Source organism: Cynoglossus semilaevis, unplaced genomic scaffold (genome assembly GCF_000523025.1).
Source record: "Cynoglossus semilaevis isolate Cse_v1.0 unplaced genomic scaffold, Cse_v1.0 scaffold302, whole genome shotgun sequence".
Taxonomy (NCBI): Eukaryota; Metazoa; Chordata; class Actinopteri; order Pleuronectiformes; family Cynoglossidae; genus Cynoglossus; species Cynoglossus semilaevis.
The window spans coordinates 169,884-183,547 of NW_007585121.1; the positions used below are offsets into that span (position 1 = coordinate 169,884).

The window sequence follows — 13,664 nt, forward strand, 5'->3', positions numbered from 1 at the left end:
ACACACACACACACACACACACACTAATCACATCGTCAGCCCTGACAGATGATCCATCTTTCTTATCGAACGTTGTTCTCGTTCTCTCCTTTCTTTGTTGCCCCACCAAGATCCTAAAAGGTCGTGACCTCACTAGTCACCGCAAGTGCTAATTGGCAACTGAGAAACTTAACAGGTTTATTTATGCAATGTTTAATATTCAATACATGTGTGTGTCAGTTAAAACAGGTTCTGTATGCTGGCTGTCACGTGTCTTTTTGGCCAATAAACAAACAAAAATCACCTTTCACATGATGATGTCACAGCAAGTTATAATGTAAGTCAAATTAAAATAACTAATAAATGCATGCAGCCATTTGAAGTATGTATACATACACACATATATACTGTATATACACATGTTTACATTTAAATGTGTATAAATATAATTTTTGAATGGGTTTTAATTACATGTAAAATACTAAAGTAAAATCAGCCCAATTTACCACATACGCAGTACTACATATTCCAAACTGTGCTGTATTCATTTAGTGTACGTTCTATTACAATTCCCCTGCGTTCCAATCATCTACGGTAATTAGCGTCATCATTAAATTTAAAAACCAAAGCAGCGGTAGCTGACACGGCTGCTGTCTGACACTTGATGCTGTAAGCAGGTGCAATTTTCTTCATGGAGACAGAGACGGAGCAGTGAATCAGCACAAGCAGCTGCCAGGATGACTGACAAAGTCACTCAGTAACAAGACAACAGGTGCCGAGGACTGACACCCATGTCACGCCACGTCAGCCTGAGCCTGAGCAGCCGCGGGGGGAGTCACAGAGACACAGAGACATGGAGTTCTTCTTCAAATGCCATTAAATTTGGACCTGGACTGTTCCAGAAAACCGTCTTTATGTTTACACGTCATCATGCCTCGCGCTTGGACAGATCCTTCTTTGCAAATTGAATCACGTTGAAAGTCTGTTGAAATCAAACACAGATGCTGATGCACAAAAAAAAAACTAGATGCACAAAAAAGAGCTTGGCTCTTAGAGAAAGTTTTCCACATACAAATGAACATATTTCGATGGATTTAGAATTCTAACATGAGTCCAGCTGCATCAGGAATATACACATAAAGTCTAAAAACTAAATCACACAGATGAGAAATGTGTGCTGTGATGTCATTATAGGTATTCCAATGATTAATCAAAGGTTGAAATTCTACCCAACCTACTGTCCAGAGCTACATTCCCTCTGGCTCAGCAACACATCATCACCGTTTCCAAGCAACGACACGGTTTTATTCAAATTCCCCGACCACAGGGAAGAGTCTGTCACCAGAGGGTCACCTCCCTTATCTTGGTCACATAATTATTTCAGTTCAGGAGGTCAAACTAGTCAACACTGGGTGACAATGACAAGACAATATGTTGTTAAAAAAACAAAATGTAAATTTAGCTCCTAAAATCTGTGATTTAAAACGACCAGTTCCTATCAAACCTAACTCTGTAAACTGAAGTGACAGCTTGTTCCGTGTTGCCTGATAAAGTAGCAACACAGTTGTAGTAAGTGCTTTGACCGATCTAATTGACTCAGTGATCCCTTGACAGGATATGAGCAGATTTGGAAAACTAACAAGTGACTAATTACCCAAATTCTCTCACTGGCTCGTTAGCCTGATGGTAATTTACTCTGCTCAGGCACTTTTCAACCAGTCGTAGTAATTATACCTTCAAAGTACCGTCCTCTGTGTAAGTGGAGGAAAACAACATGTTGTACTGTGTTACTGACTTATTATGGTCATTTGTAGGTCTGTCAAAATAAAGGTATTAATCACGTTAATGTGTGAAATAAATCATTTTAAATGTATTGACATGAATACACAGAATGGGTCACAGAAATTATCCAGTTCAATATCCATCTGTTATTCTACATTGACCAGGTATTTGTCTTTATATTCTAGCAAATATACATATATGTTAATATTTATCTCAATAATCTTGATTAATCATATTTATTCCAAAGCTACCAAGTGACTAATCAAATTAATTTTTTGGGAGACCTAATTTTTTGGCAGATTTTTCTTGTTAAAATTAAAATTTGTTAGATAGATGAGAAAGATAAAGACAGGTCCATTAAATGATACATTTAAAAAAGTGTTTATGCGGAGCACTCGACTCAAACAAACAAAGAGTTTTGTAACATGCTGGATAAAATAAATGTGCAACACAATAAGCTGGGACTGAAACTGCAACTCTACACTTGGACAATCATGACATCTAGTGGAAAATTCATCATTTTCAATGATTTGCTTCCGACAAAGTCAATAAATGACCTTTGATGACATTGAGAAATCTGTGAGCAACCACAGGATCATTGATTGTGCAGTGCCGTGCTCCTTTACATTTACAGCACACCGTTTAATAGACTGGACGCTGGACATTCCTTCAGCTTTTTACATCTCCCTACGGAAAAATACCAACGCAAACACACCGCAAAAGTGTATGTAAGGAAATATTTGTATTTACTGTGTGTGAAACACAACACTAATATTTAATTGAGGTGAGTCACACAAAGGGTTCACGTTAGGAATTTTCATCTTCATCTTTCCTTACCAGTAGGATTCAACTGAGGTTCTTTCTGGAATGTGAGGAGGATAAGAAACCACTAAACCGCAATTTTTAGTCAGGAGGCCAGTATTTATTAGTTTTAGGTCAAATGTGACATTTTTTCAGCCGACGAAATGAGATGCTATCTTTAATGTGATGATATTCAAGTTGTTTGACCAAAAGAAAATAAATCTACATTCAACGAAGCTGTGCTCTGCAATTTCTTCTTCCAATTTCCAAAAGTGTTCCAGTCGTGGTACGATGCATACTTCAGCTGCTAGCAGATGCAGTAAGAATAAATAACTGTAATAAAGTTGTGATTCTAGAAACTAAATAATTTGCATTAATTAAATGACTTGTGTCCTGTGTGAGGTACAGACCAACGAACCCATGAACGCCTCGTTACGATCACATCTTTAGCTCTGCGTCATTTGTTTCATTTGAATGGTTTGGCGCGGATCAGCCGATCACACTTTGTTAATAGAGGTTGTCTCTGTTTTTACTGTATGTTGATGGATGGACGGACTATAACCTCTGGAGAGAGTCCTGGCCTGGGTCCACACAAGACAAGATTACTGCTGCAAATACAGGGGACAGAGAGGGGGGTATCTGTCAGAGATGGGCACAGAGATGTGATTGATGCCACTGAACCACAACTGAACCACAAGCCTAATCTGGATCAGCACAGTTACAGTGTGCACACCACTGGCTGCTCCTATATTTAACGGTGTGGATGAAACCTCAGCATGTCATATCTCAGGACCAAAAGGCAGCAGAGGAGGAAAAGGACTCTTTAATCATCGTCATAAAATTATTGAATCTTTGCAACAGGTTTAGATCCAGCACCATCTGATTTTCTTTTTTTTTTCTTTTCCCCAAAAACTGGAAAACATTCCTTCAGCTTTTTACATCTCTGCACGTAGCAGCGGGCATGCTACGTGCAGATAAAAGCTGCAAGAGTTTGTCCACGACAGCTCATGTTTGGCAGGATGTCACATTTATCGTCAGGCTAATGGGAAGACAGACCTATTGACCAGTGCGTCCAATAGGACAGAGGGGCCGGGCACACAAATCAAACACTGCCTGGACTCATATTGACCTGGGTGTCCACGGCCGGTGAGATTCATTAGCTGAGGAGGTGAGGGCTGAACGCAGGAAGTCACGAGGATGTGATTCAACTCAGAGCTGGGCAGAAATAATGATTGGCTATTTAAAGGACTGATGTTGGACTTGTTGTCTTCCAGTGCTACCTCATTTAATAGACTAGAAAGCAGGTGACATCCCTAAGAAATACTGTATCCTGTGAAATCTAGAAATCAACATTACTGTAATTAAGTTAGAATAACAAAACCCCAATCTCTGACGGACAATAATATGTATCCTGGTTTTATTTTTTTGCAGTTCAAACCTAAATGTCTAGACAAAGAATCATCAATTTTCTGAAGACAGTCATTACGTTAATTATAATTATTAAGTGGACCTCTACAAGAGCAAGATCTTAGAGGACATTGATGGACTTTTGCTGCCCTCTTGTGGAAGTATTCAAAAACACTCTCTCTTCTATCTAAAGTTTTTGAAGAGCTTTTAAACAAACCGATGGGTTTGGGAAAAATAATTATTAAAGAAATTAGCTTCAGACAAATTCAATATTATTTCAAGCTTCATTACAACATTTCCAAAAAAAATAGTTTTCCTCAGAAATTCCAAGCTTTTTGTCAACAAACAGTTGCAAAAAATAATTCTAGGTCTAAAATAAATAGTCGTTGACATCTGGTTATGGGGCCATATTTGAGGAGTGTGCCAGGAGTTTGACACCATCCTCACTGCACATGGAGGACCAGAAGAACAACCGAAAAAATTCATGTCTCCTTGCAATACCTTCACAGACCCCTAGGGGAACACCTCTGCTCTAAAGATAAAACTATAACAGTGTTTAAAGACACTGGAATCACTGCAGAGAAACCAGTGCAGTTATTGACTGGAACAATTGAACAATGAAGAGAGAGTCCACTGCTTTGGTGACATTTTATTCCAGTCTGACTGGAGAAAGATTAGAGATTAGAGAAGAGTTTCCCTTCAGAATAGAAACTAGTTCTTGGCCTCTACCAAAACACTACAGAAAACTGATGCAGAACGATCCTAAACCTCAAATACGTAAACAGACGATTGAACTAAAGGCCAAGGAATGCCAAAGAACAACGAGCTACGGTAGTGAATTTCTTGACACCAGTCAAGTAGTGGAGTCAGGAAGAAGGCAGGGACAAAGGAGATAATGGGGGGAAGCAAAATGAGACGGCAGAGACAGATACGACAAAAGTGACCACAGCATTATGATGACGAGATACAGTCACACCACTGGAATTCAATAACACGACAATCACCCACTGAAGGTCAGTGCCATGAAATGGCTGGTTCATAACACACACATCAGGAAATGATGTGGTAAATGTTTGTCTTTGTTGTTTTAATACGGGCTGTGTGTGTGTGTGTGTGTGTGTGTGCGTGTGTGTAGAATTAAATGGTTTTTAATTGGTGCTATTTTTAATTATTATAAATATAATATATTATAAGTTTTTAAAGATAATGTGTGTGCATTGTCCCTTTACAAATGAACATCATAAACAGCTACAGGTAATTTTGTTTGTCATCATTTAGATTAAACTGGTATTCTGTGTTCAGAAATAATGTGTTAAAAGATAATTGTTAATAATAATAAATATTAATAATCTATAATACGACAGTGCCCGTTGGTTTTACATTAACTGTAATGATGGGCGACTGAACCTTTTGTATGAATAATAATGAATGAATATATAATGAATGAGGAGGCGGACTGAACGGCCATGTTTAACCGACCGGAGGAGGGTCGGTTATTGACAAATATGTTAGAGGAGGGTCGGTCAGAAACCACCGAGGAGCAGCGGGGCGACACGAGCAGCAGCCGCAGTGAGTATGTCATCATCATCATCATCATCATCATCATCATCATCATCATCATCATCATCATCATCATCATCATCATCATGCTTGATTGTCATATGGTTCTGTGTGGGCTGGGGGCAGGTGGCGGACACCGCCGCCTCCGTGGTGCCTTCACGTGTCCTATGTTCCGTCAGTGACGCTCCCTAAACGGCCTTCGGTGAAAACAGCGACGCTTAAACGCTGTCTATCTGTCACTCTGCCTCCGCGATTTTTTTTTTTTGTTTGTTTGTTTGTTTTGTTGTTGTTGTTTGTTTTTTTACCAGACTCGGTTCCATTAATAATCTTGGGAGTGACGGTTAGATTAGTGAACGCAATGATCGATTGACTCGAACAGCTTGTCCATCGATTAAAAACCAGGAGCTCGTCTGCAAATCACTGCAGGTAAACAGTGGGTGACCAGGCTCGATGACACACACAGCTGACATCTGCCATTGATTTACATGATTGTTCACTGACACTGTAGTAGATACAGGACCATAGATGGTTATTGTGATTTTTTTTTAAATGTCACTGAAATGATGTTCTTTATTTTTTCTTTCTTCCATCCCTCCTGCCTCCCTGCTGCTTCTCCTACAGGCGTCTCCCTGTTTCCCTGATCCACAGGCTCCTATTCCCCTGATGCTGACTGACAACCAGACGATGCTGCCAGCTGATGCTCATCCACGCATGTAAATGTGAGTGTGCAGGGCAGATCAATAACCGGTCACAGGAGGAGTGGGGTTTGTTTAACTTCAAACTCCAACTTTTATCACTTGTATTGGATTTGATCTGAATAAATAACCCTAAACTATAAAAAGGTGTCTAATACATTTAGATTTTTAAATCTAAATGATGGTTTTAATGTTTCAGTCTAGACCTGCTTAAAATACAGTACAACAACAAAGTTGTAATTGAGGAAAAAGCAAATCATAGATTAAAAAAATAGCTTAAGATAGTAGTAAATGAAGGACAGGGTCAATTTAGGTAACATCCAATTTTAAATGTTATTGTCTCTGTTTGTTAAACTCTTTATTGCTTTTTTTTTTTCAGAATAAAAGTGCTCCTCAGAAGTGAAGGAGCTGTAGGACGGAGCCATGGGCTGTGGTGGCAGCAGGACAGATGCCCTGGAGCCTCGTTACCTAGACAGTTGGACGAAAGAGACAGAGTCAACATGGTTGACCAGCACGGACACAGACATCCCACTATCGTCCTTACAGAACATCCCCATTGAAAACTATGAGAACTCAGATAAAACCATCAGCCCAGGTAAATAAAATGCAAAAAAAGCAAATAAAGTAGTTGAGATTATAATTACAATGTTATTTTGAAATGCAGATGCTTATTGAAGTATTTGCAAATTTAAACAAGATTTCTCATGTTCAACTGCCAGCAATATTGTTTAATAGGAGGGTTAGAATTGTTGTTGATATTTGGCAGCGTAGCAGTCCACAAAGAACGTCCATGTATTCCAGGCATAGTATTGTTCCTTCTATTGTACAGTGCAGTCCGTTGTGTTAGCCAGCAGACGGCGATATTTTGCAGAAAACCAAATAAAAATAAAATCAGCTTATTTGGTTAACATTTAAAATGCACAAGAGAGAACCATTAAAAACTGCGATTCTTCACTTCGAAGACTTATTTATTGAAACATGAATAAATTATATATATATATATATATAAAGAGAGAGAGAGTGAGACAGAGACTGCATATTGTAATATATATATATTACAATATGCAGTCTCTGTCTCACTCTCTCTCTCTTTATATATATATATATGTACATATATATATATATAAAGAGAGAGAGAGTGAGACAGAGACTGCATATTGTAATATTTATATATTAATTGCATTACTGGAAACAATCTGGTGGCCTTTGGACCCTGTTTAAACATTTGTAGTTGTGCCTTGTACAGGACGTTACTTAGTTGTAATTAATTTAATTGGCTTAGGAGGGGAAATACCTGCCATTCCCTGTGGAAGGTATTCTGAGGATGTTTATTTGTGCAGCTCTGCTTTCAGACAGCCAGTCATTTTCACCTCTGCAGGAAGCTCAGAAATAGATGAATGCCCTTTGTGTGGTGATTTCTCTAAATTACCAGTGCATTTTATTTAAGCCTAGAGGAGATGAAACAGAAAAAAATCCTCAAGCCTGTGTTCAAACAGATGCTGCCGCTCTTGGCAACAGATAGAGAAGTGAGTGAATGCAGGCAGAGGAGCCTTGATGTAATTGTGAAGACAAATAAAGCAGCCCTCAGCAGCTATGAGCAGGTCCACGGGCACCTGGTAACCACACAGATTATGTCACACAGTGGTCTCTACACATTGAACGTTATAGGACATTCAACTAACAGTTAACATGCTGTCTGTTTCCAATGCTTCGAGTTTACTATTATTGATCACAGTGTTGTCAGAATAGTCTCGAGACAGACGCTGCTGCTTTTTGATGCTGTTATTTATATATCGTTTTGTTCTCGACACCCCCACTCCTCCACATTCACAGTACTCCAATGAACTGTATTAAAAGAAAAAACTACTATTCTTGTTGAACAAGAGGAAACAATACTAATCTGTGCACTTCACCTACTGTGTCATCTTCCCTGCTGAAAATAGAGCTGAGGGGGAAATGGTGTCCAGATGTAAAAATGTTAGAAAAACTACTGACTAATATTTCCAATTATCAGAAAATGTTTGTTTTCTTGATTAATGATAATGATGAAAATATCTGCCCCGCCGTCTTTGGCAACCACTACTTTATGGTTACCTGCTTGACTCTGGTGTTTCCTATCCATTAGAAAAGACTTGTACATAACAAAGGCTTCTGATTTTAGAGGCGACTTAGTAAAGGGCAAAAAAATATTAGCTGAGCTTTTTAAGCTGTAATTAAAGACTTTGTTGTTAAAGGATCAACAGTTCAGAATCAACAGAGGAAACATTTCTTTAGTTAAGCCTTCTGTTTGCTCCCAGTTCCAGATTTCTTCGAAGACAGCCTCCCTCCTCCCGCCCAGGCGTATCTAAAGGTCTGTTCCTCTGTATCTGAGGCCAGTCTGAGTGACGTGAAGCCCAGCAGCTCTCCTGCCATATTGGCCTCCCTGCCCAAAGAGGTGGTGACGCCTTCGTCCGGTACTACCGTTCAGCGCCGCAGTGTACTACACACAGAAGAAATAGTACGCTCCTTCTTCCACTATTTTCTTCCAACACATCTTTCCTTCTTTTTCACTTTTTCTAACTAAGACTGACACAGTATATGCTGAGTCTGCTCTTTGTAAATGAAGTAGAAATGCATCAGTGAAACCTTAAATTTAAGCCATGAAGTAACAGATCATGAAATAAATAATGATGTTTAGGATCATGTCAATATGAAAATGTTTTCTACTCTACTCTAACATATGATGTTACGTTCTTGTGTACTTATTATGAGTTATTGTGTAATAACTCATTTCATTCCCTATCAGACAAAATGGCAGGACAATCGGATGTCGACCAAACAGGTGACCATCACAGTGACACAGAGCATCCATCAGGTGGACAAGAACGGGAAGGTGAAGAAATCCCTCACCAGCTACGAGGTTCTCAAACCTGTGGAGAGTCTAAAGCAGGTGGCAACTTGACCACAGGGCAGAGGAGAAGGAAGCCAAAGAAAAAACAGTAAAGTGATGACTGTGAATTACATGGACTGAACTTGAACTCATGTGTAAAACCTAAGGCAGATTTAGCACAACTGAAAATGTGTTTTTCAATGGTGCCTGATACAGTGACACTGTACGAACAGCTGCAGTTTGGTGAAAAGATTTTCAGGAAATGATGGAGTTAAAAACATTACAGCCTGTTTTAAAAATCATGGCATGAAACGACTATTTAGCACATTCAGGTATTTCAAGTATTTTCAATTTAAGATACGAGGCAAAACTATAGTTTACATTATTATTAGTACATTTCAAGGGATTAAAGCTGAATCAAATATAAGAAGCATCATCACACATCATACTGTATGAACTGCACAGAAGACAGGCCACGCCCTCCATGTTGTTTTTTCACATAATATATATTTATATGTAAATTGTAGTGAAAGGCAGAATTGTAGGAAGTAATGAAGCGAGAAACTCTTTTTCCAGAGCGAATGCTCCTTTATTAGGAAACATATGGCTTGACTTTTCTATTGAACACACGGATTCATACTGACCTAAACACAGCCAATCTCGGCAACAGTGACGGAGCACAAGCCGCGTTTGGGCATTTTTGCACTCGGTGTTTAAGGTTTTTAAAATTGAAATACAGTAAATTTTCTGTGAAATATCACTGTATTTCACGATGACAATATTTTATAAATTAATTGTTTTGACAAACACTCACAGCACGAGCTCAGTGTGACTCAGGATGACAAGTGTCTTGGCAAGGTTTTCTGAGGACGGTGTAAACGCTGTGTTCCTACTTTGGGTTTTGTTGTGTCAAGTTGTTGTCCCTTTAAGTTGTCTGTGTTTTTGTAATGGCATTAAAGATAAAAACATAAACATTTGATTTATTTTTCTTGAGTGCATGACATCGAGGCACAGATCAAAAATACATTGGCACACGTGAGAACCAAACAAAAAAATGTACAAACATATACTTACATAAAGGTGTGACATCATTTCTGGCAGCAGCCATGACAATACATCCTCACACTGCTTGTCTTTGAACTGTGTTGTTGATGAGATGCTGTTGTAGCAGCTGCTGCTGGGACGTCAGCTCTTCAGTTGAGGCGTATGGATCTGTTTTTCATGGTCAAAGTCCAAACGTCTGGATCTGAACAACAGCTCGTCTTTCTCCATCCACTCCTCCACACAGAAGTCCGGGAAGAAGAAGTTGATTTCTCTCTGTGCCGACTCTGCAGAATCTAGACATATGGTTATTTTATGGAGTCAACAGAGACATTTTAATTGAATGTATTTAATCTCCATCAAATAATAACAGTGCAACCTGTGAGCTGCAACCACAAACTTAATGGTGCCTCTTGTGGCAGCCTGTGTGGGTTGCAAACTCACACAGTATACTCATTCTTATACATATGTATATTTTTTATTATTTGTAAAAGCACCGACAATTTTATTATTGTTTTAAGGGAATGAAGAAATTTCAAAGAACAGAACAGAAACAAAAATGTGATAACTTATATTATTACCGGAGCCATGGGTTGTATTTCTTGTGTCTGTGAGTCCAAACTGCGCCCTGATGGAGGCAGGCGAGGTGTATCGGGCTCTGAAGACTTTCGTTGGCCCCATCATCTCTCTCCAGTGATGGATAGCGTCCTCTCTGGCTAAAATGTAAGCCCGCATTGGACCACTGGGGAAAAAAGACAGAACTTTACAAATCTGACAAGGGAACTTCATGTTATATTTATGAAGATTTTTTGACAAAAAAAATACAATATATTATTACTTTTAGATATGGATGTAATAATTGATCTTTTTTATCACCATGGTGACAACCTGAATAAAAACATCACCGTGACCACCATGTTTGCTGCATGACAAGCTGCTGTGAACAGGCTACAGTCCAATTTTCAGATAACCGCTGCAGGTGTGCTCAGTGCTCAACATTGTAGTCGTCTGATAAATGAAATGCCTGTTGTGCACCTTTACAAAATGATTGAGCAACAAATGGGAGCAACATCAAGTGAGGAGAATTGTATCTCCACCAACTCAGTGGTTCATATGCAACTGAAATAACTTGTTGTAACTGTGCAAAGAAAAACAAATGCAAACACCTTATAAGCTTATAATTGTATTACATGTATTACAACATGTCATAACATGGGATCTGTGTATTTACGACTTACCTTGACATGAACTCAACAAGTCTCTGATAGAAGAATCTCCCTAAAATTCAAAACAATTTATTAGTAAAATTAATCACTAATCATTAACACAATCATTTTTTCTCAAATCAATAGATGGTTTCTTCACTTTTTAATGCAACATTTTGTTTGACATTCATTTGCTACATCAAAGCTGAAGCTACGTGTTGATTGGTTGGATCCACACCTGAGTGTTCGGCGTAGAAGCGCTCAGAGTCTTGTTGGCTCCATATGAGATCTTTGCATCTTACAATGAGAAAGTTGTCTTCCAGGATCCTCTGATGGAGAGACTTAGGGGAAAAGGTGAGTTTTATTTTACTGTGTAAACAAATATAATCAAAACACCATTTTATAATCCAAATACTTCTCTCTGTCTACGTGGGTTGAAAATGAGATCACCATCATCACATAGATAGTTTACATTAATCTGTGTTTATGACCACAAAGGCAGTCTGTAGAATTAATTTATTTGTATGTGTACCTACTCCTGCCAACCTCACTAAATGCTGTCTGAGAAAGGGTAAAGAAAGTATTGTGTGTGGGAGCTGACCTCGAGCATCATAGGATGAGCCACAGCGTCTGGTTTGATGACCGCTAGGGTGAGCTGCAGCACTTTAGAGAGTCGACCCGCTGTCGGTAACATTGTCTGCACGTAGAACAAAGTTAATAATTCTGTCATCATGGGGGAAAATATTATATATTCACTCACTCAGAACCTACACAGACATTATATATTCACGTTCAAACAGCTGCGGTGTTTGTGTTATTTCAGCATCGCATTGTGTTAAAAACTGGACAAAAACAAATACTTTTAATTTTACACATTTAATAAAGATACAATTTTATTAGGTAATAAAATACAAGAGTAAAGGTTAAAAATACCAACCTCTGTTTGGTCTGACCAAATGTAAGGTCAGTTTGCACCACCAAACGCAGCCGCACGTGCTGTCACCATATATAAAATCGTCGTTTTGACTCAATTATACACCCATACATGCTCGAAACGAGTTAATAATTTTTCTTTAAACAAATAAGGCATTTAATTAATTTATTATTCCATACGAACATTAAACTTGACTTTCCGCAGAAATCAAGCACCAAGATGTCCGTTGATTAATTCAGTCCCCAGAAACAGAAACTGAGGCGTCACTGTGTTCCCACTAAACCTGCTCAAAGACGCCTGATTTTTTCTTGTTTTTTCTTTTAGTTTTTTATCAAACCTACAGGATTAAAGCTGAGAATCTATTAAGTTAGGTATTTAACTATGTGTATGTCTGGATGTAATCAAGATTATATTTTAGGATTAAATATGGACAGGTAGAAATATTCTATCAAATTAAATATTAAAGAAAAAGAAGAGTGATCATCAGTTAGAGGCACACCAAGCAGTTATGTATTAAACAGTGGCAAAGGAGGAATACAGCTCATGCAGAAAACAGAAAATATTAACTCTTCACTACTCAACTCAAATTGAAATTTGAGTTGAGTAACTCAGTTCAGTTCAATTCAAATTGTGTAACAATTGGTAACAACTGCCGTGGACTATTGACTATTTTTATTTCACCCACTGCAGTTTTTTTTGGGACGTGCATTAATGCAAACAAATATTATGGCATATTTTTCCTTTTAGGTCTTAGTTATAATGCAGAATAGAAATGCATTTCTTGTAAAGTACAGAGAAGTACAGTTTTCGACATGGATGTTATTGCTGTTTGAGAATTTGTTGAATATAATTCTTTCAACATTATTTTTGGAATGCTTTGAATTTTGTCCTGACATTTACCTGCACATGTAAATAAATAAAAATTAAAAATAAATAAATAAAATTGTGAGGGATTTATACGGTTGTTCCTAAAAGGTCAACCCATGTGATATACAGTAGGATAAGTTAACTTTCCCAGAGTATCGTTAGAGTTGCAGAGCTGTGAAAGTGCAGACAACAGTGGGGCCGTTCTTCAACAGACACTCTTTGTAGTTGATGTCACCTCAGTCACTGGAGCCGTGGACATATAGCAGCTATGCTGGACAGAAGTGGGAGATTTCTGTCCGTGGAATTTGATGAACGCTGGACATCAGATGTCCAGGATGAATTATAAACACGAGGCACATTCCAGCAATGTATAAAGGCCACACCCTTGGAGAGAGGAGAATGTGTGTACGTGTCAGTGCAGTTTGATATACAGGAAGAGAGAGAATGGGGGGAAGAAAGAGGGAATGGATGTCCCACATAGGTCTCTCCCACCTGCCCATGTCATGTGACTTTGGGTGACACCA

At 38.5% G+C, this 13,664-nt stretch overlaps 2 protein-coding genes across 6 annotated transcripts; one reads left to right on the top strand and one right to left on the bottom strand.

Moving 5' to 3' along the window:
* Positions 1-6,562: 6,562 nt before the first annotated feature.
* Positions 6,563-12,536, bottom strand: nme6 (NME/NM23 nucleoside diphosphate kinase 6). 5 transcript variants are annotated; one of them, XR_003049048.1, is made up of 7 exons: positions 12,277-12,535; positions 11,941-12,036; positions 11,578-11,680; positions 11,373-11,412; positions 10,716-10,876; positions 10,168-10,430; positions 6,563-6,692 (listed from the first exon to the last, which is right to left on the bottom strand). XR_003049048.1 is itself a non-coding variant. In XM_025053733.1 (7 exons), exons 3-7 carry the CDS (start codon positions 12,031-12,033, stop codon positions 10,279-10,281), a joined length of 549 nt encoding a protein of 182 aa, XP_024909501.1. In that variant the 5' UTR covers positions 12,034-12,036; positions 12,277-12,335; positions 12,457-12,517; the 3' UTR covers positions 9,659-10,278. The 5 variants fall into 5 exon arrangements, 3 of the variants coding, with proteins under 3 accessions (XP_024909501.1, XP_008335577.1, XP_008335576.1); XR_523526.2 differs by lacking the exon at positions 6,563-6,692 and adding an exon at positions 9,659-10,027; XM_025053733.1 differs by lacking the exon at positions 6,563-6,692 and having other exon boundaries at positions 9,659-10,430; positions 12,277-12,335; positions 12,457-12,517.
* On the top strand, positions 6,621-9,493 carry baalcb (BAALC binder of MAP3K1 and KLF4 b). Its single transcript, XM_025053734.1, has 3 exons — positions 6,621-6,819; positions 8,522-8,721; positions 9,010-9,493. Exons 1-3 carry the CDS (start codon positions 6,648-6,650, stop codon positions 9,163-9,165), a joined length of 528 nt encoding a protein of 175 aa, XP_024909502.1. The 5' UTR covers positions 6,621-6,647; the 3' UTR covers positions 9,166-9,493.
* Positions 12,537-13,664: the final 1,128 nt, after the last annotated feature.